This window comes from Osmerus mordax, chromosome 5 (genome assembly GCF_038355195.1).
Source record: "Osmerus mordax isolate fOsmMor3 chromosome 5, fOsmMor3.pri, whole genome shotgun sequence".
Taxonomy (NCBI): Eukaryota; Metazoa; Chordata; class Actinopteri; order Osmeriformes; family Osmeridae; genus Osmerus; species Osmerus mordax.
In genome coordinates, this window is record NC_090054.1 from 19,743,789 (window position 1) to 19,763,170 (window position 19,382).

Below are 19,382 nucleotides of genomic sequence, written 5' to 3' on the forward strand. Positions count from 1 at the left end.
CCAGACCTATTCATCCAGCAGGGATGTTGACAAAGGTGTAGTTGGGCCTAAAAATCTCACCTGTTGACACATACACGCACTCACATACTGTCAATATGTTATTAATAAGTAACATTTAGTCCAAGTTAATGCCAACTAACAAGGTAGGAAATCCTAAATGGTGACTGTCTGGCCGACCGTACCTGCTCACTATCGTTAAGGTCGAGTCTGGGTACCGAGAAAGCTAACAGGAAAAACTGCAAGGTTTAAGCTTCTGAAGTGTCTCAGCGCAGCTAAACCCAGACGAAGTGGGAAGATATCGTCCATACAGGGAAGAGTTAACATCCATCTAGCGATATCTCACATCTGATGATATTCAGTCCTTTCTTGTCAGCATTCCAGACCAGGCCAGCCCCCCCTGGAAGACAAGCCCACGTGTGACATTAAACAGAATCACAGCTCCCATCTGTCACTGCAATGTCGCTGCTCGCTCACAGCTAGGGGCTAGCCTCCTACAGCTAGCCACAGCCCTGAGCAGAATCGCTAATGTGCCTCTCTCAATGCAGCGACTACGAGCTTATACCGTTGGCTGGTCAGACGCACACATAAAATGTACATGCACTGCCTATAAATGAGGACTTGTAGAGAGCCAAGGAAAAATTGAACTGAGCAACCGCTGTGAGACTGAGATAGTGTAAATAGTTACCCTGTCTGTGTACGACTGTATCAGTAAAACCAAAATCTGAATCTACCAAAATCTATATGACTGTGACTTGCTAAATGCTAGTTTGTTTCCCCTTTCCTGACCGACCTTCTGAATATTCATACCCATGCAGTCAGCTGTAATGGTGTCATTTCAATTCCTAAGCATAATAATCGGGACCAAAATCAAATATGGATAGCTCTCATACATATGTAGGTCCTATTCAAGCAAACATATGAATAGCAAAGGAAGTAAAGAAGGAGTTTAGAAATGTGAGTTTTTCGGAATAGTCTAGTTCCGATGCAGAGCTTTTGGTGCAACTAACACAACCTTAACCACAACAGAGCCGATAGTCGGATACAGGCGCATACCCAGGCCCTACAGCAGGATATGGATCACCTGCGGAGCAAGTAAAGCACACTTAATGGGGCGAAGAGTGCAGTGCTGAACATTGACATCTTAAGGCTGAAGGAACTTGCTGGTATGTATGGCCACCGAGGTATTGAAGCAACTTTGCATTTTAACAAGGTGCCTTAGGGAACACACCTTGCATAATCGGCTAAGTGTCTTTGGCACAGAGAAAAGACACATTACTTTACATATCTACAAGGTGCCTTTTATATACTGCCGGTACACTAACATTGCACCTGCACCTGCCAGCGATTTATGTTGTGGATCTGGCCACATTGATGCTACCTCAGACGAATGTTTATTGCCTAATTGATGGATGTAATAACCCATGTAATTGACTTTAGAAAGAAAAAAAAAGTTGTCAGACCAGAAACTTGCTTCACAACATACTGTATCCACATGCAAGGTGACTGTATTGCATCCAGATTTGCAATAATTTAATAGCCCATTTGCAGTGCACCATGTATCATTTGAGGCTCTTCTGTAGCAATACATCCATTCATAAAAAAAAGGAAATCTATTATTAAAGACATAACATGAAAAGGTACATGTTTGGTCACAATCAACACAAGTGTTAGTATTTGGAGTTATAGCACTAGAGTGCTTAAAATACCCATGGTTATTTGTTTTCAGCAGCACTCTGTTTTAAGGCCTTTAGAACGCTTCGCTTTTACATGCTTTGAACCTCCCAACCTGGAATACACATCTTAGAGACACTTTTAAACTCATTGTTATTTGGGTAACACATGAATAATGGAGATACCACTTCAGTCACTCTTACCTTCAAGCCAGGTTGCATAATATAGCTTAGAAGCCTCTTAGGAAACTGCATTAAAGAATAAACAGTTATTCAGAATCCTGTAGAGACGTGGAAAGCTAATTGAAACTTCTACTAAAGGTGTGCAGTGAAGAACAACGAAGTAAAGATTAGCGTCTTAGCTAAGGCCTTTGCTCTGCAGGAAGAGCAGGTAGGTAGTGTTCAGATGTCAATGGATGGCTCAGAAAGAAACCAATTTATCTGACTTCGCCACAGTTGAAGCTAGCTGTCAAAGTTGCTTCCTACATTGCGAGACTGTGCTTGTGCATCAAGAGAGGCAGCATGGGGTCACACGGCTGATGGCGATGACTTCTCTATCTCAGACACCCAACCTTCACCCCCCCCCCCCCCTCCACCATGCTCCAGCCTTGTGCAACACTCAAGGCTGTTCAAGCTTATCAGTCCCATCATGCACCAGAGGCCTCTTTCCACTTTGCCTCTGAGACAACAACACTACCCACCAGGTAGTGGCAAGCACACACACACACACACACACACACACAGAGATACAGACACACAGACACACACACAGATACACATAGACACACAGACATGCACACACTCAGATACACACAGACATAGACACACACCCAAAGACACAGACCAACACACACACACACCCAGACACACACCCAGAGACAGACACACACCCAGACACAATCGCACACACACACTCCTAGAGCTCTTATCTATGCTTTAGGCTACAGGCAGACACACTCTCAAAGGAGACACTACCGGGGACTGGGAGCCCAACAGGGAGGTGTCAGGAGAGAGGAGCTGGAAAACACCAATGCCCCTGAAAGTGGTAAAGAGGTATTAAGATGTGACAGCTTGCCAGGATTTGATGAGACGAACTGTCAGACAGGCTTCAAGAACAAAGTCAATTCCTATCTCCTCTTCTCCTCACTTGCAGCCTAAAGGTTAACACAATTCCTGTACCACTCGAGTGTATCACTGCCACAGTGTAGCACCTTTGCTCACTCACATATTGATGGTAAAGCTGGTCACAGTTAAGATGTAACCTACAAAGAGATTTCCTGAAGCTGAGATTGACTATTGATACACTGCATCTGACTCGTTTCTAAAGAAAAATATGGTAGACATCATGAAATATGCTTTTGAATAATGCACAAATCAAACTGATGATTTACAGAAACCCACTCATTCCAGTAACTTCAAAATAGTACTCTATTGGAGTCTTAACGTACGATAAGGTAACAAACAGGGACATTCAGCTAAAAACCAACTAACAAATAAACAAAACACAGCAATTAGATAATTCAGAAATTAGACACAGGAACAAAATGAAGACCTGAAAAAAATTAGAGGAAAGATCTAGTTGCATGAATCTGATCTAGTTCCATGACCCTGTTGCTTCTGCGCTTGTTTTGTTAGTCTCTTATGCACGGAGGTCAGCTGGTCCTGTCTGGGTCTGGACGAGTGTGGTGATCACCTCACAGCTCTGGGATAAGGGAGGGGAGGGGCTCCTGTATAGGCCCAGAGACTAACTTTAAATGTATATTATTAATTACATTAAAGAGCATTGGAGGTGGTGTACGAGGGTTGGAGTACAGTACAGTTCATAACAGTCGTGGGCTGTGAGCAGAGATGACAGGTAGGTAGGTATGAAGTAGGAGGAGGAACAAGTGTTGGCATACTGCCAGCCCGAATGACTAAGAAAGTCAGGAGATATGGCCCATAGCTGTGCCTGGCATTTCACTTGGTGCTTCATGTTGGCTTTGAAATGGGGGGTGGAAAGCTGTGCACTGTTTCCAAGTGCAAAAGTATATGGACTGTAGATAGTGTATTCTAAACTTTCAAGACTCTCGCAAAGGTTATTTGTTTTTTATGCCTTGGGACACTTTAACACCTGTTTCATCCCAAATGTCGACCTGTTTTCACATTTGCAGATGTGCTTTTTAGACAACCTTTGCTTGAAGGCTCATAATATAAATCTTGTAAATAAAGTGCTAGTTTCAGAAAATAAATGCGTTAACATACAAATATATAAAACACATATTTTCTGGAAAAATAGTCTGTGTGAGTATGTGAGAGAGAGACAAACAAGGAAGACTTGAGGGTAACTGAGAAGTGGTCTGTTTCCAGTGTGGACGGAATCTAATTTCCAGTGTTTTTTTGTATTGACTGCAAGTAATGACTGCACAGTTTCATAGCCAGCTAAAGCTTTTCAATACACCTGAGAACTGCAATTCAATCTTTCACATCAAGATACAATAAATGTCTCAACTGTGCGCTCTGGAGACTTACTGAGCTCTTTCATAGAGCGCAGGCCTTCTAAGGGGACCAGCTATTTGGCAGTGACTACGGTACAGTATGTACCGTAGTCACTTGTATGGGAGAAAAGAAATGGATGGTGGAGAGGCAAGCAATCATACGGATGCTAAAAAGACCCCTATGAAGTTGCACAAGGCAACAACAACAACAGAAATTATCCAACTCTCACACATGCATAACGACAGGCATTATACACTCTGCAAGCTGGAGGTAATGGAAGAGGTTTGGTAGAGGGCGGGGGGGACACATGATCAAAGCCTATATTTTATAATATAATTTCTATATTTTGAAATCACTTACTTCTCCGTTAACTTGATTAATGGGCCTAGCCTAGTCGTCAGACAGAGCCAAGGGCCTTGAAAAATGATGCAATTACTGTTTTCTGAATAGGGGCTCTGAAAAGGCCTGTTTGAAAGAGGGATCTGGAGGAGATTCTACAGGGCATCTTGGACAGCACGATCCCTCCACTTCATCCATCTCTCTGACCACAGCCAGCCTTTGGCTCGGCCAACCCCCCCCCCCCCACACACACACACAACCACCAGGCCCCACAACTAGATCACCCTTAACAGACTGGCCTCAGTCAGAATATGAACCAAAAAACATACATGAAAAAGCATCAACAGCAACAATGACATTCTGTATATCTGTAGTCCAGGACTCCATGATGAATATTGTAAATGCTGTACTCTACCGAACTCTGCTATTGGATACTGCATTTCAATTTAGCTTGAAGATTGATCTTATAATCATTTAACCCTACAAAGTCAAATGCTTTAGGTCACACTTGGTGGGGTTGTCAGTAATGCACTGCAACTGCTGTAATATTAAGTACTTGATCTCAAGTGTTGGCTATATACACAAAGGCCATTGTGATGAAGCATATCAAGAATTATAAAAACCCTTCATGAATTCTGTCCTCAATCATTGGGTAAAGCTAATTGCAAATCAATAATGAGTCCAAGGGAAATACAGATGAGATTAGGTTCAAATGAATAATTGACTCAATGAGTATCTGAATGTGGGAGTTAATGAGTGAGTGAAAAATGCATCCTTTACTGAATGCATTTTCAGAAGCTGTGCAGTGCTGGGGTGTGAACACAGACCCCTTCACACCAACAACTTCCCCATGTTTTACCCCTGTTGGTGTGGAAGGGGTGTGGGACTTGGACGTCACCCAGATGTTACTCACATTTATGACAACAGATGATCTCATCAACCCCCTACAATTTGTAGACACTAGATTAGATACGATTATTATATATTCTTCTGCTCTGAACTGAGGCTACCACCTGTGTGCCTGTGTGCGTGTTTGCGTGTGCGTGTGTGTGTTTGTATACAAATACGTGCTTCTGGGTCCATTGTAGGCTAGAAGTGAAATCAAAGAATTATAATAATCTCAAAATTGATACCTGCAGACGTGTTCAGCCGTACAGCGATAATGTAGCAGATATGCCGATTACCGAAAATGGAAAATAATGCTTTACATAGCGTGTCCACATAGAAGATCAGTTTATCTAACCGTAGTTGATATAAGGAATTTCAAAGTGATTGTATTGACTGTAGCTTTACATTTTGAAACTAAGGTGGCCCGAAGTGGTTTAAAAATGTTCTCCACAGAACTTGCAGAGTGTGTGATGCGATGTGTATTGGGAACAAGTACCTGTTTTCCAAATGGTTGGCTTTGCAATTATCCAACAAATTCCTATTTGGTGTTCCTCCCTTGAGAACAGTGCAATAATTCAACTGCTAAAATATTTCAGAACTTCTAGGCGAAACTTAAAAGTTTAGAACATCCAACACAAATAGTAATCCTAGAGTTGCAGACGATATTCTGTTAAATTACCTCACAGATTGGATGATCAAGTTTCCATTGCGGCTGCCGCCTACTTCTGACTAAATGAAAAAGCTTCACTATTCAGAACATGAGTGTTACTCAACCTATAAACAACACGGATGAACTGTTACAGGAAGCGGATGTAGTATGTGTATGTATGTGTGTGGTTGCATCAGGCATTATCAACCAATCGTAAGTGTGCTATTCACACACAGTCTCTATGCACACAACGCACAGCATCTTGATGACACGACAAGAAGGATTTCTGCTGTTTCTGTTCCCATCAACAGGCAGAAGAGTGTTATTGTCCTACGGTAAAGACCGTATAAATCACGGAGGTGAAATGCAGAACAGCGTGGGTCATGGCTCTGCACACGTGACACTTCTGGACAACTTTAGAGGTCAGAAGATAAAGGAGATGGACTTGATTACACGCCTTTTATGGTTTAACCATTTAGTCACCCGCTCCACGGTGCCTATAAGAAATAAAACGTGCCCAAGAGGTTTACGGTTTCAATAACACTAAGGATATCTGAGACTCACAAACATCCATCAAAGTTTATTACCCTCCATCAGGTCATGAATACCTTTTGGGGAATGCAATGGAAAAACACAAATGAAATTCACGGGATGTGAGTTAAAAGCATTTCCTCTCTGTGTTGAGCAGTGCTGTAAATGACCAAATAAATGAGACATTTTGTCCCAGAAACACATTTATAGATTTTGTGGTGGTAAAGTTGATGAAACTGTGGCTCAGGTATGTTTGGTTGTGAGGTACATGGTGTGTGGCCACATCACATTCAGTATGGGGGTACTCAATTAAAGACAGAAAGTCTTCCATATGATGGAAACGACTGGTTACTGTAATATTGTCTGTCGTTTATCATCTTCATCATCACAATAATCACCTACATCATCATCATCATCCGACCGGTGAATAGTTACTCTGTCCTCTGAAGGTCATTCTCTATACTACCACCCTTGAAAATATAGAAGTAAATAGAAATGAAGAATACACTACTTTCTCAGTTTTAATTCTTAAGATTTCTTATGAAAAGTTAAATTATTTATGAAAAGCCCTTAAACTTCCTTAGATGATTCATAATACCATGAGTAATAACAATCCATCAAGAAAAGACTTTGCCAACTTCATACGTTTCCATTTTAATAACAGAAATTTAATATGAAGATATTTTTCATGATTATTCCTCCCTGTTGTGAATTATACACCTTGAGAGGTGTTCTACTCCTTAATATTTTTAGATCAGGGTGCCCTGACAAAAGTGTTTTGCCCATTCTCTATTACCTCTGCATAAACAAACTTTGCATGATTTCCACCCATTCTATTAAAATGCGAATTATGCGCTGAAACATCCTATCAGAAATGAATTGTTGATGTGCTTCAGACCCCTTCATGTGAACAAACAATTTACGTGAAAGATACAAATTTAAACAGCAACAACACAATTATGCCCCTATCAAGTAACTGAATTGCCATTTCCAGCCAACTGTATTACTCGGAGACAGATTAAGGGCGAGGACATGCTGTCGCATTTTGGTCAAGCAGCTTTGGTATGTTGCGTGTACAGTATACCTGACATAGAGACATTGTAGCTTCGAAGCTCCCCTCCGAAATCCGTTTGAGTTACTGTAAATCTGCCTTTGTATTGCTGAGACTTTGTATTCAAAACAATTCAATATACTTCAGCATGTATGGGTAAATTGTGTGTGCGTCTGTCTCTCTAAAGTCAGCCATGTTTTTTTATTACAGAATGTGGGTGGAATACAATAGATGGTTTAGTGGCATAGAATGTGACAGTGTATCATAATGTCCTTATAGAGACCAGTCGAGAAATACAGATATGGAATACAGAGGGAATGAGAAATAGATGAAGAACTTTTGTGTGTAAAAGAGAGAATGAGAGACAGAAAGATAGATAGAGCCAAAAAGAAAGAGAAAGAGAAAAAGAAAAGCAAAAACTGGAAAAAGCAGACACACAAGTAGATAAACCATTGGGGAAGAGGAGAGCAAAATAGAGGGGAATTGTGTACGAAGGAGAGAGCAGAGGGCAAAAGAAGAAAAGATACAGGACGATGACGGATCACTGTCTGACAGGTTCAATTTGTCATGATGTTATAGTGAGGAAAATGGAATTGAAGAGTTACATAGGTGGGTCAAAAAGAGAGGACAGGGGCAGGGCAGGCTTCTCTTAACCCAGAAGGGAGTGATACCAGTGGACAGTAACCAAGATAAGGTCCCTGGAGGATCCAACCTGCAGTACCTGACGTGGACTCAGTGGTAAAAAGACATTCTTGTGATTATATATTTATGCTTGGGCCTTTAAAACCCCAGAAACAGACCTGGCACCTTTTGGTTTGAATGTTCCTCCCATGACTGGAAGGTGGAAGCCTGCTGATCACTGCTGGTCTTAACCCTTGTGTTATCTTCGGGTCATTCTGACCCATCAGTCGTTGTGACCCACCGTCGTATTGCGACAACTTTACCGCATACAAAAACAAAGTGAAGAATTTTCTTTTAACCGTTGGGCTGTCTCAGACCCCCCCACATTGCGAAGGTTAAAATAAAATTATTTTTATTTGTTTTTGTATTGGGTAAAATTGGGTAAACACAACGATGGTTCGTTATGAACCTTTGGGTCATGTGACCCGAAGGCAGCACAAGGGTTAAGGAACTTCTTGACCCTAGACTGCTGTTGGCTCCCTTTATCCCAACTCTAGGATTATTCTGTACAGGAACTTTATAGGGTCAATATCTTGTCATCATCTATTAATTTTTTTTTTCATGTTAACGTTTACCTAGCTAAATTACCAAATGCAGATGACATAAACACAAGACAATTTCAATTGTGAGGGGAAATCTAAATCACTATTTATTTGTGGTGCCCTTTATTATTTACTATTATTGTGACAAAATGGCAGCATTGCTAGAATCCTCCTGTCCTCCACTAACACATTTCTTACTGCAGGATACACAAGCCAACAGGAAAGTTCTACGTCAGGGGCCTGAAATATGAAGCGTCTCCCAATCACAGCACTTATGCAATCAACACCAGAGACCCTCATTATCATTCTGCACCTGTCTAATTGAACTAGAGCCCTTTTCTCATTCCATGCTTGCTGAAAGCACAATTGGACCTGCCCAATTATACCTGGCCCCTCTTATTAGTTGTGAGGGGGGAAGGGGGGAGAGTTGACAATGATGGATCAGGGGGAACCCGGGATTGGGATGAGCGGAAGACAGCTGTGCCAACTGGTGGTGCCTCTTTTCCCTGCTGTAAGGCGGGTGTGTTCTTTGTTCTACAGCCCATGAGTTGAATGTGACCTTGTTTCCGCTTCAAATGACCGGACAGTCCAGGTGCAGTTTATATAAAGCTGAGCTGGTCGAGGACCATCGGGAGAGAGGCCGTGTAGAATAAACCGAGTGAAAAAAGAAAAGGGGGGAACAGAAAAAAAGAGATAGAAAGAAAAAGAGACGCCGTAAACAAGAGACCTTCTCCTTTGCTCTGTTTGTCAACAGGAGTTCACTAACTTTGATGTAAAGTTACATGTCAAGGACACCAATATTCCAGAGTGAGCGTTACTGACAGAATCCTTCGCGTTCTTGTTCAAGAGGAGGAAATGCGCGCGCAGCGGCCCGCGGTTGTCGTGGCAATGACTCTCCTCGCCTGACATGTCATCACTGCTGTCCGTCCAAAGCGCCACATAATGGCACGTCAGAGCGATCACTTTTAAATCACACAATCCGCAGATCCACTTCAGTCAGGGAGACGGAGGAGTCCTTGGCATCAAAATACCATTCCCGGCAAGGACACACTTGTTTATGATACCTCGCACACCAAACATCAGGATGCCTGTGTTTTTAATCAGCAGCTTATATTGCTTCTCCTTTTTTGACAAGTGAATCTGTTTCCAATCGCAGCAGTCATCATGCCTCTGTCAAATGAGTTTGGTGGATTCTTTGTGAAAGCCTTGAAAGGGCCAGAGTTACCTGGCCGAGTGTCTCAGACACTGCCTACAGCATTTCTTCTCAGTCCAGCCCTGGTCCACCAGCAACGCTGTACTGATAATGGCTGTGTCAAATCGGAAACTATGAGAAGTGTCACACTATGCTCCTCAGCTGATATCCATCTCGCCTGAGCGTCATTCAGGTTCAATGTTTCTTTTCCGAGCGACGGAGAAAAGTGACACAATCTTGTGAACGTTACAGTAACGAATGAGACGAATCTTACCTCGGCGACTACGCTTCTTCCACAATACCACGGTTATTTACGACGCATCCATCCGAAGAAAGCATGATGTTGAAAGCGGCGACTGCAATTCATCACGGGGGCATGAGGAAAGTACCCAAGTCCCTCAGCAGTAATCTGACTGAGAGGCCTGTCAAGGTCATTCAGATAAGACATAATTTATCCCGTCCATGGGTGTAGACTCCAGACTTTCTACAGGCCCCCAGGTGCCAACTGACTGACACACTCAGCACCCAGACACACAGTTTTATATCTGCTTTTCAGTTTTTAATTCATGTCAAAATGTTTGCAGTTCTGTCAATAGTATTTTGTACATACCGTTTTCAAATGCACCACTTCCGATTACAGCTAAGCCTTAATAAAGGATTTTTGTGTTCTTTCATATTAAAAGATATAGTACATTCAAACATAATCCTTGTGTACAACAGAACACCAGTTGTATTGTAAAGGGTTGTAAAGGGCTTTCTAGAGACTTTCTCTGTGAACTGGCAAACAGTTATGAGCGATTGCATATCATCCAGCTCTAAAATGTCATGATTTGACTTTTACAGTCGTGAGTGGGAGAGGGTATTGATCCTTCTCCTAATAGCATCAGAAACCAAATTGGGTTTAAACCAAATGGAAGAGAAAAGAAAAGTGGTTGAGTCTGGGGTGGAAGGAGCTCGTTATAGGTCACCGTAATGATGAAGAAGTGATCGATAAGAACATCTCTTTGTAAGAGGCTGACTATATTTGCCGTTAGGAAATACAGTTTTTCCTGTGTGTGGGTTTGAAGATGCAAAAAGCCCTTTGCTCATAACCAAATCTTTAGAACCTCTCTTAAAGAAAACTCATTCAGTCGGCCCACCTTCCAGCTTTTCCCTGGGTCTATCTCCCCCCCCCCCCCACCCCCCCCCCCCCCCCCCCCCCCCCCCCCCCCCCCCATGGCAAATTCCCCTCCTTCGTGTAACATTTTCCCCCAGGACGTCCATCACTCCGTCTCCCCTTTATTCCTCCTCTCTCTTCCCTGGTGCGGGCCAAAACTCAGAGGCTTTCACTCTCCCTTACCCAGGCACCAGGGCCAATCCATCACTGTCCTGCAGAGCTGGCAAAACGACAGACACCACTCAATCTGTCTCCCCCGGCAACAAGCCCTGAGGGGTGGTGAATGGGGGGGAGGAGGGGGGGAGGCAGCAGTAATCCTGAGAGCCAGAGAGGGGCACAGGAGAGGGGCACAGGAGAGGGCACAGGAGAGAGGCACAGGAGAGGGGCACAGGAGAGGGGCACAGGAGAGGGGCACAGGAGAGAGGCACAGGAGAGGGGCACAGGAGAGGGGCACAGGAGAGGGGCACAGGAGAGAGGGGCACAGGAGAGAGGCACAGGAGAGGGGCACAAGAGATGGGCACAGGAGAGAGGGGCACAGGAGAGAGGGGCACAGGAGAGGGGCACAGGAGAGAGGGGCACAGGAGAGGGGCACAGGAGAGAGGGGCACAGGAGAGGGGCTCAGGAGAGAGGGGCACAGGAGAGGGGCACAGGAGAGAGGGGCACAGGAGAGAGGGACACAGGAGAGGGGCACAGGAGAGGGGCACAGGAGAGGGTAATGTACTGTATAGGCTCTGTTGAGTTAAGGGGAATGCGCCCCAGTACAACGACCAACGTAAAGTTTTGTGTAACTGCCTGTGAAAGCCTGATTCCACCTGAGATCTAAGAGAACCAGGGCAAGGGGGCAGGAGTGAAGTACGAGAAGAGTAGAGCTGGTGGGATTTGACTCCTGCACATCCTCTCCAAGCAAAAGTCCTCACAAACCAAACAACATTTGAAGTAAAGGTTGTACCTAACTGAACTCACAGTCCTGTTATTGAGTGTGGATTGTGAAAAGCCCATTACTGGGATGTTTTCCGGAAGGTTTCCTTTCAACTCCTACTTCCATTCGACTGGCTCACACTGATTTGAAATACTGATTTGATTCACAGCAAGGCCCTGTGTTCTGCTGGTTTGACGGCGGATGACAGGAGAGATCTAGGAAACCTATCCTGCATCGGACACATATGGATTCTAGTACATTATAACTTCTTAATGAACATGTTTCCTTGCATTACCGAGGGCAGAGAAACAGTTTCATTGATGGTGGACCTGATCTTCATGGTAGCGGGACCTGATCTCCATGGTAGCGGGACCTGATCTCCATGGTAGCGGGACCTGATCTCCATGCTAGCGGGACCTGATCTCCATGGTAGCGGGACCTGATCTCCATGGTAGCGGGACCTGATCTCCATGCTAGCGGGACCTGATCTCCATGGTAGCGGGACCTGATCTCCATGGTAGCGGGACCTGATCTTCATGGTAGCGGGACCTGATCTCCATGGTAGCGGGACCTGATCTCCATGCTAGCGGGACCTGATCTCCATGGTAGCGGGACCTGAATCTCCATGGTAGCGGGACCTGATCTCCATGGTAACGGGAGTGGCCCAGAACTGAAAGGGTTCCTGGTGTCTCGGGCAGCAGGATCACCCTCTCTCTGCTCGTACTTAGCAGCGCATGTTAGCTTCCGCTTCCGCTCCCTGTGGTCTTGAAAGTGAGATTAGCTCCCCTTTGATGATGATATTGATGGTGTTTAATGAAATCTCTGGTGCATTAACACATTTCACTACTTTTAATACATTAGCATAATTCTTGCTACAGTAGGTGACTGAAGGATGTGTGGGCGCTATGCTGAGAGTGCCTGAGCCTGGCTCATTCTGAACCTCCTGTTATTTGGCAAAAAGAGAGCATACACAGCATAATCGCCTGTCTTGTGTGTGTGTTGTGTGTGTGTGTGTGTGTGTGTGTATGAATGTGTGAGTGAAAAAGCAATATCATTCACATAGAGCAAGATCAAAGCCCAGGTTCGTTAATAAAACTTGAAAGACTTGGTGTATTCACCACCAGCGTATTGATTTATTAGTCTATGAATACTTCATTTTTTAATATAATAGCTAGGCATAAATGTGGTGTTAAATTCTGTCTTTGCACTATAGTTAAAAACCCAGTCAGATTCTTTGTTAGTGAAAGATCAATCCAGGACTGGGGCCTTGTAGGAATTGAGTATGGGTTAGCAATAGAGTTTTTACTCGTAATCAAAGGAATATTACTGTTAGACTCCCCAAAAAATCGTTGCTGATTGTGTTTGGTAATTCAAACAAAATTCATTCAGCCTGCTTTTCCTATACAAACCCACACTTCGTCCAACAAAAAAAACATCAAATCACGCTGCCTTCCTCCACATCCACTTATCCACACCCCTTTCGAACGACAGTCCAATCACGATGAGACAAACGTAAGGGAATTCATCAGCACGTCGGTTTGGGACTTTACCGGCTTTACCGTGACAGGTGACGGGTGGCGTGTGGGCGTGTGGACGTGTGGCGTGCGAGTCTCACCTGGTGGATGAAGACCTGCGCCCGCGGGGGCTCATGAGCAGGACGGCCCTCCTCAGCGTGTCCCGGTAGCGGTTGAGCTCCTCGGTGCGCATGCTGCTGAAGAGGTCGCTGAAGACCCGGCTGACGTTCCGGTCCACCCTCTGCAGAGACACATCCAGGCCCTGACGGGACGCCTGGTCCAAGAACGTCTGCAGCCCGCGGATATCTGAGAGGAGAGAGAGAGGGGTGAGTGTGTGAGAGAGAGAGTTAGAGAGACAGAGAGAGGGTGAGTGTGTGAGAGAGAGAGTTAGAGAGATAGAGAGAAGGTGAGTGTGTGTGTGTGAGAGAGATAGAGAGAGTGTGTGTGAGAGTGAGTTAGAGAGATAGAGAGAGGGTGAGTGTGTGTGAGAGTGAGTTAGAGAGATAGAGAGAGGGTGAGTGTGAGAGAGAGAGTTAGAGAGGGTGAGTGTGTGTGTGTGTGAGAGAGAGAGAGAGAGAGAGAGAGAGAGAGAGAGAGAGAGAGAGAGAGAGAGAGAGAGAGAGAGAGAGAGAGAGAGAGAGAGAGAGAAAGAGAAAGAGAGAAACAGAGAGTGTGATACTGGAACATAAAATATTGAATGGGAGTTTGCAGGGTGGGAGAGTTTAGCGAGCCTGGAACTCAGCACGTCACCGTTGCCGAGAGCAACAACGAACTCTTCCAAAGCTAAACGGTGGCTTTGAAGGTTTCCAGAGGCTTGTGAGGTTTACACAGCGCGTGTATTACTCTTCATGCGCAGAGCTTCACTTACAGAGTACAGCCAGAGCTCAGTGTGTCAGGGTTTTGGTAGCTTCAGTAGGAAGGCAGGGGTGCCTTCCTCCCATGTGGTGTTGTTTGAGAAGTGGAGCTGGAGCACTCAGAGCAAATCAAAGGGGATGGAGAGCTTTGGAGAAGGGCTGGGCAGAGGGGCTCTTCCCAGAGAGCAGCCTTCCCCTCCGGTCGCTGCAGAGACAGCCACAGCAGCAGTTGTGTCAAACGTCAGGCTGTGTTGTACTGGAGTAGGTGAACTGAGCCATTGTAGATGAGGAAGTGTCGCGCCTCCTTATCCACAGCAGGAGTTGTTGCAAAGTGCACTGTTGTGTTTTGAGTGTGCCTCCTGTGTGTGTGTGTGTGTGTGTGTGTGTGTGTCTCGTGTGTGTGTGTGTGTGTGCCTCGTGTGTGTGTGTGTGTGTGCCTCGTGTGTGTGTGTGTGTGTGTGTGTGTGTGTGTGTGTGTGTGTGTGTGCCTCGTGTGTGTGTGTGTGTGTGTGTGTGTGTGCCTCGTGTGTGTGTGTGTGTGTGCCTCGTGTGTGTGTGTGTGTGTGTGTGTGTGCCTCGTGTGTGTGTGTGTGCCTCGTGTGTGTGTGTGTGTGTGTGTGTGCCTCGTGTGTGTGTGTGTGTGGGCCTGAGTGTCCTTTTGTTCTTTTCTTGTTCTTTCTCAACTTTTCTTGTTGCACCTCTGGGGGCTTTCTGAGTCATCAAGGAACTATCCTTACAACATACATCGGAACAAATAGTCCTTACACACACACACGCACACGAAAATGCACACACATCTACCCTCTCAAAGCAACACACACACACACAGGGATCACATATTAGAAAATATACACAATTTCTTTCCCAAACACAAAGTTTGCAGGAACGCTTGGATATTCCTGATGCATTTTTCCACATATGTATTAATCTGTTTGGTTTACCAAGCTGACTCTTCTCTAAATCAAACCATTAACAGGCCCCGGGAATTAAAAACATTCATCATGCTGAAGCCGTAGAAAGTTGCTCACTTTAGAATCTCCCCTTGCCGACACAGTCACTCTCTCTGGGGATGCTTACTTTTCTGATTGTTTCCAGAAAGAGAAGCATTTTATGATTACCCTGGATAGTGTTATAATGTATGTTTTGTCTAACAGCAGAACCGGACGGAAATCCCCACCTGTCCTCAAGCAAACAGAACAATAGAAAATTTAATTATAGCTCTTTCCCAACTGTCCCTCACTGCTACCAGCTAGAAACATATTTTCCCCACTTGTCCAGCATATTTGCTTTTCTGCAGTGACAAGCGAGATTAGTTTCTGGAATCTCTGCGATTGGGTATTCATAGTGTGTGCTGCTCTAACAGAAATTAAAGGGAGGTTGTATTGAATGTCCCACTGACTGCTCTGCTAATGTAAGTTATTTCTCCCATTGTGTGGATGTACCAGTAAGTTTAACATCCACATCTACAAGATCGCTTTTGTACTAAATCGATTGATTTTCTTGGTTCATTTCAGAGCAAACATTTAAGAAAAAGCTGCTAATTGTATTTACCCCCAAAACTGTTTTTCTGGTGCCAAATGTGCTACTGTACCAACACACCACTATGTTTATGGGATTAACTGCAGAATTTCATGGTGATGATCTTGACTAATATGATGCCTCAGACAGCGTTAATGTGCTGAACCAAAGACATCCTTTCACAATGACTGCAGCTGAAAAGAGGGGAGGATGAAAAAAGGAATAATAAGAAAAGATAAAAAAGAAGGTTAAGTTCAGCATCTCAATTCAAAGAGAGTGCAGCTGCAGGGGAGGTCATTGCAATTGTCACGCTATTTTAAGCATTAAAATATGATTACAATGAAACGTTTAATCATAAGCGAAGACTAACTCCACACCTGTCAGACAGTAGCATAATGATGAAAGAGACATTGACAAAGAACTGCCTCCAAGTCTCCAATCCGACTATTCCTTTCAGTCACTGCTGTCCATCTCGATATCGACCTTTCCGTGGGTTAATGCAGTCAATGTAAATTACTCAGTCTTTAACTAGCTTCTCTTTCTCATATCAGCTGCTTTGGCAATCAGTGCTTTGTGTGTGATGTGAATGTGATATGTGTAAGTGATGTGTGTCTGTGATGTGTTGTATTATTTTTTAAGAAATGGTTCTGCTATATTAGGACAAAAATGAGTGCTAATTTCATGGTATCACAGTATTACATAGGAATGAAAAACAAATAACATTTCGATTGGCTTTCTTAGAAATACTGACCTGTCCATCCTATTACCTTGTCTATGACACCGCACATAGTAGTCCGGTGACAATGACACTGATTGCATCCCTGGTATACAACTACCTCTTCATAAAGGTGTGGAAGAGACTCTGGATCTATGCGGTTTGCATATACATTTAGTCATTTAGCAGACGCTCTTATCCAGAGCGACTTACAGTAATACAGGGACATCCCCCCGAGGCAAGTAGGGTGAAGTGCCTTGCACAAGGACACAACCTCATTTTGCACGGCCGGGAATCGAACTGGTTCTGATTACCTTCTGATTACTAGCCCGATTCCCTAACCGCTCAGCCACCTGACTCCGGTTTGAGCTTAATCAAAGGTATTGATGACGACGGCATTGTTTTGTACGAGAACAAAGGCTTCTCATCCGTAGCAGTAAATGAGATAGATTTACTGTGGAACCCTGAAACATGTGGAGGTGAAGAGAGAGTTGCAGTAGCTAGGAGGTGAGTCACTTTAATGGACTGGAATTACACAGCTGACGCCTTGCTCAAATAATATTACCACATTGCAGGTTATTTCTTGCACTTGATGAAAGTAAGCCCCAAAGGCTTATTTCCTTACAAACAGCAAACGCAGCTGAGACCTTTCATATGAGAGGAAAGAACAGAATCTTAGTTTAGATAATACTGATATAACGTAAACGCATTGTAAGTAATGACGGGGCAGTTACAGCTCTCTGACTGACTTGTAGTCAGAGTGCATGTCAGCACAGAGCAAAAGTATGATTAGTAATTTTCCTTATGAGAAAAGTATTCTTCAGTATTCCTCAGAAGCCAATTAGTTAGGGTCATATGTTTTTTCATGTTATGAATGACCTAACCAGCAAAACTCGTACAGGAAGTGTGTAAGGATTCTGAAGGATTGAATGTAGTTCGAAAAAATAAGATTACAGCCAGAGAGCAGACACAGAACCAGCCTTGAAACTAACTTTTTCCTAAACATACACTAACTTAACGGCTGCTGCCATCAAATAAATCATATTCTCTTCTCTTTTTTTCACAGTTAAGGTTCAAGGTTTCACAATAGTTTCTTGTGCTTTATCCAATCTGTCTCTCTCTCTTTCTAACTTTCTGTACACTATCTCTCTCTTATCCTCATCTCTCTGCCTTTGTATTCCTACCTTTGTCATTATACAGGTCTCTGGCATATTCTTCTGTGTGCATGTGTTCAGCTCCTCGTTTTCTAAAGGACTGTGTTAGAAACCACCCCTCGTTTTCTGAGGCAGCTAAATCAATCTCTCTCCTAATACCAGTCTAATTCCTCCCCCCCCCCCCCCCCCCCCCCCCCCCTCCTGGAGGGAGCCAGCTGCGAGCAGGTCAGAGATGGATGTACCACCTCCACTCTCCTTCCTAAGCCCAGGTAAGCTCACCAGAACCCCATGAGGGCTGGGACGTTTCCGCACCTCAACCGGGTTGGACATCTCGAAGGTGTTAGGCTGAAGCTGGAATCGAAACCACAACAATGTGCAAACGCACCATAGGCTAAATCCTTACAGCCAGTTATCGGACAGGTTTTGGGAGCACAGCTAAATGGTTTAGAGACGCTGCGTCCGCTGCGTAAGATAAACACGGCCTTGATTGTCTTCATTTGATTCGGTGTTATTCTTGTGCACTCGTCCTGTTGATACGCTGGACAGCCTTGTGAGACAGATGCTGGGATCTCACCGGGCCAGGTCACGGTCAAATGGAAAATGTAAACACGTTATTCAATTCTCCACGTGAAGTCAGCCCTTGACTTTCTGCTTGTCAATGTCATCTTACAGCAGTTTCAGACCGAGGGGTGTCAGGGGAGAGGGTTTATCTTTTAAGGATTCAGTTTGTTTTCAAAAGATCGTCTTGTCCTCTCTGGAGCATCTTCAGGGGGGTCAGTAAAGGGAAGTCTTTGTTTGCAGTTCACAAGACTAACCACATTCCTTCTCCGTCCTTCAGTTTTCAGCTGTACAAATACATGAGGAGCCTGAACTCACCGACTTCAACTAAGAACGTAGGTGAGAACTGTAATTTTGTCCTTGAATTGGTAATGAAGAAAGTGTCCTTGTGGTTCCATGTGAAGAGGATGCACAAATATTCTCCAGAAGACGCTGAACCAACTGTGGTCAGTTGGTAATTATTATGTGCTGCCTTAAAGTGTAAAATAGGATTAGCATTTCATTACCTTCTTCACACCCACAGGCATCGAAAGTTATATTTTCAATTTTAATATGTTCAAATGATAATTCAGCAGCTTCCCTTAAGCTCTTGGCAGACAAAGTGTGTGGTACAACAAAGAAGTTCAGAATGCGCGAGGCGTAAATTCAAATAATGACTTGAAACCGTCAAATGACAAATTGAAGTAGATAAGCAGAGGGAGATGGTTGACGACCAGTGATACATTTGTTGTGATGCGAGTAAATGGGAATTCCTGGCACACTTCATTAAACCCTGTCTGGCAGTGACCCCGAGGGCAAACAACCAGCTGCTTAAGCTTTGATAACAGCAAAAGCGAAGGAACTTTCTACATCACAACATTAGCCGTGACAAACCACACTTTCACAGCAGGATGCAGCCTGACGACAGCTTTCAACAACCTGCCACGTCCAAGTCCAGCCAAAAGTAGTGTGTGTGTTTTACATGTGTGTAGGACTT

The 19,382-nt window shown here is 44.1% G+C and overlaps 1 protein-coding gene across 1 annotated transcript in view; it reads right to left on the minus strand.

The window, feature by feature from the left end:
• Positions 1 to 19,382, minus strand: part of grid1a (glutamate receptor, ionotropic, delta 1a) — a 141,188-nt gene that overhangs the window by 33,238 nt on the left and 88,568 nt on the right. The window contains exons 3-4 of the mRNA XM_067235734.1: positions 13,724 to 13,913; positions 10,293 to 10,308 (exon numbers count right to left, since the gene is read on the minus strand). Of these exons, the coding sequence (XP_067091835.1) occupies positions 10,293 to 10,308; positions 13,724 to 13,913 (206 nt within the window). The remainder of the gene's footprint in view (positions 1 to 10,292; positions 10,309 to 13,723; positions 13,914 to 19,382) is intronic.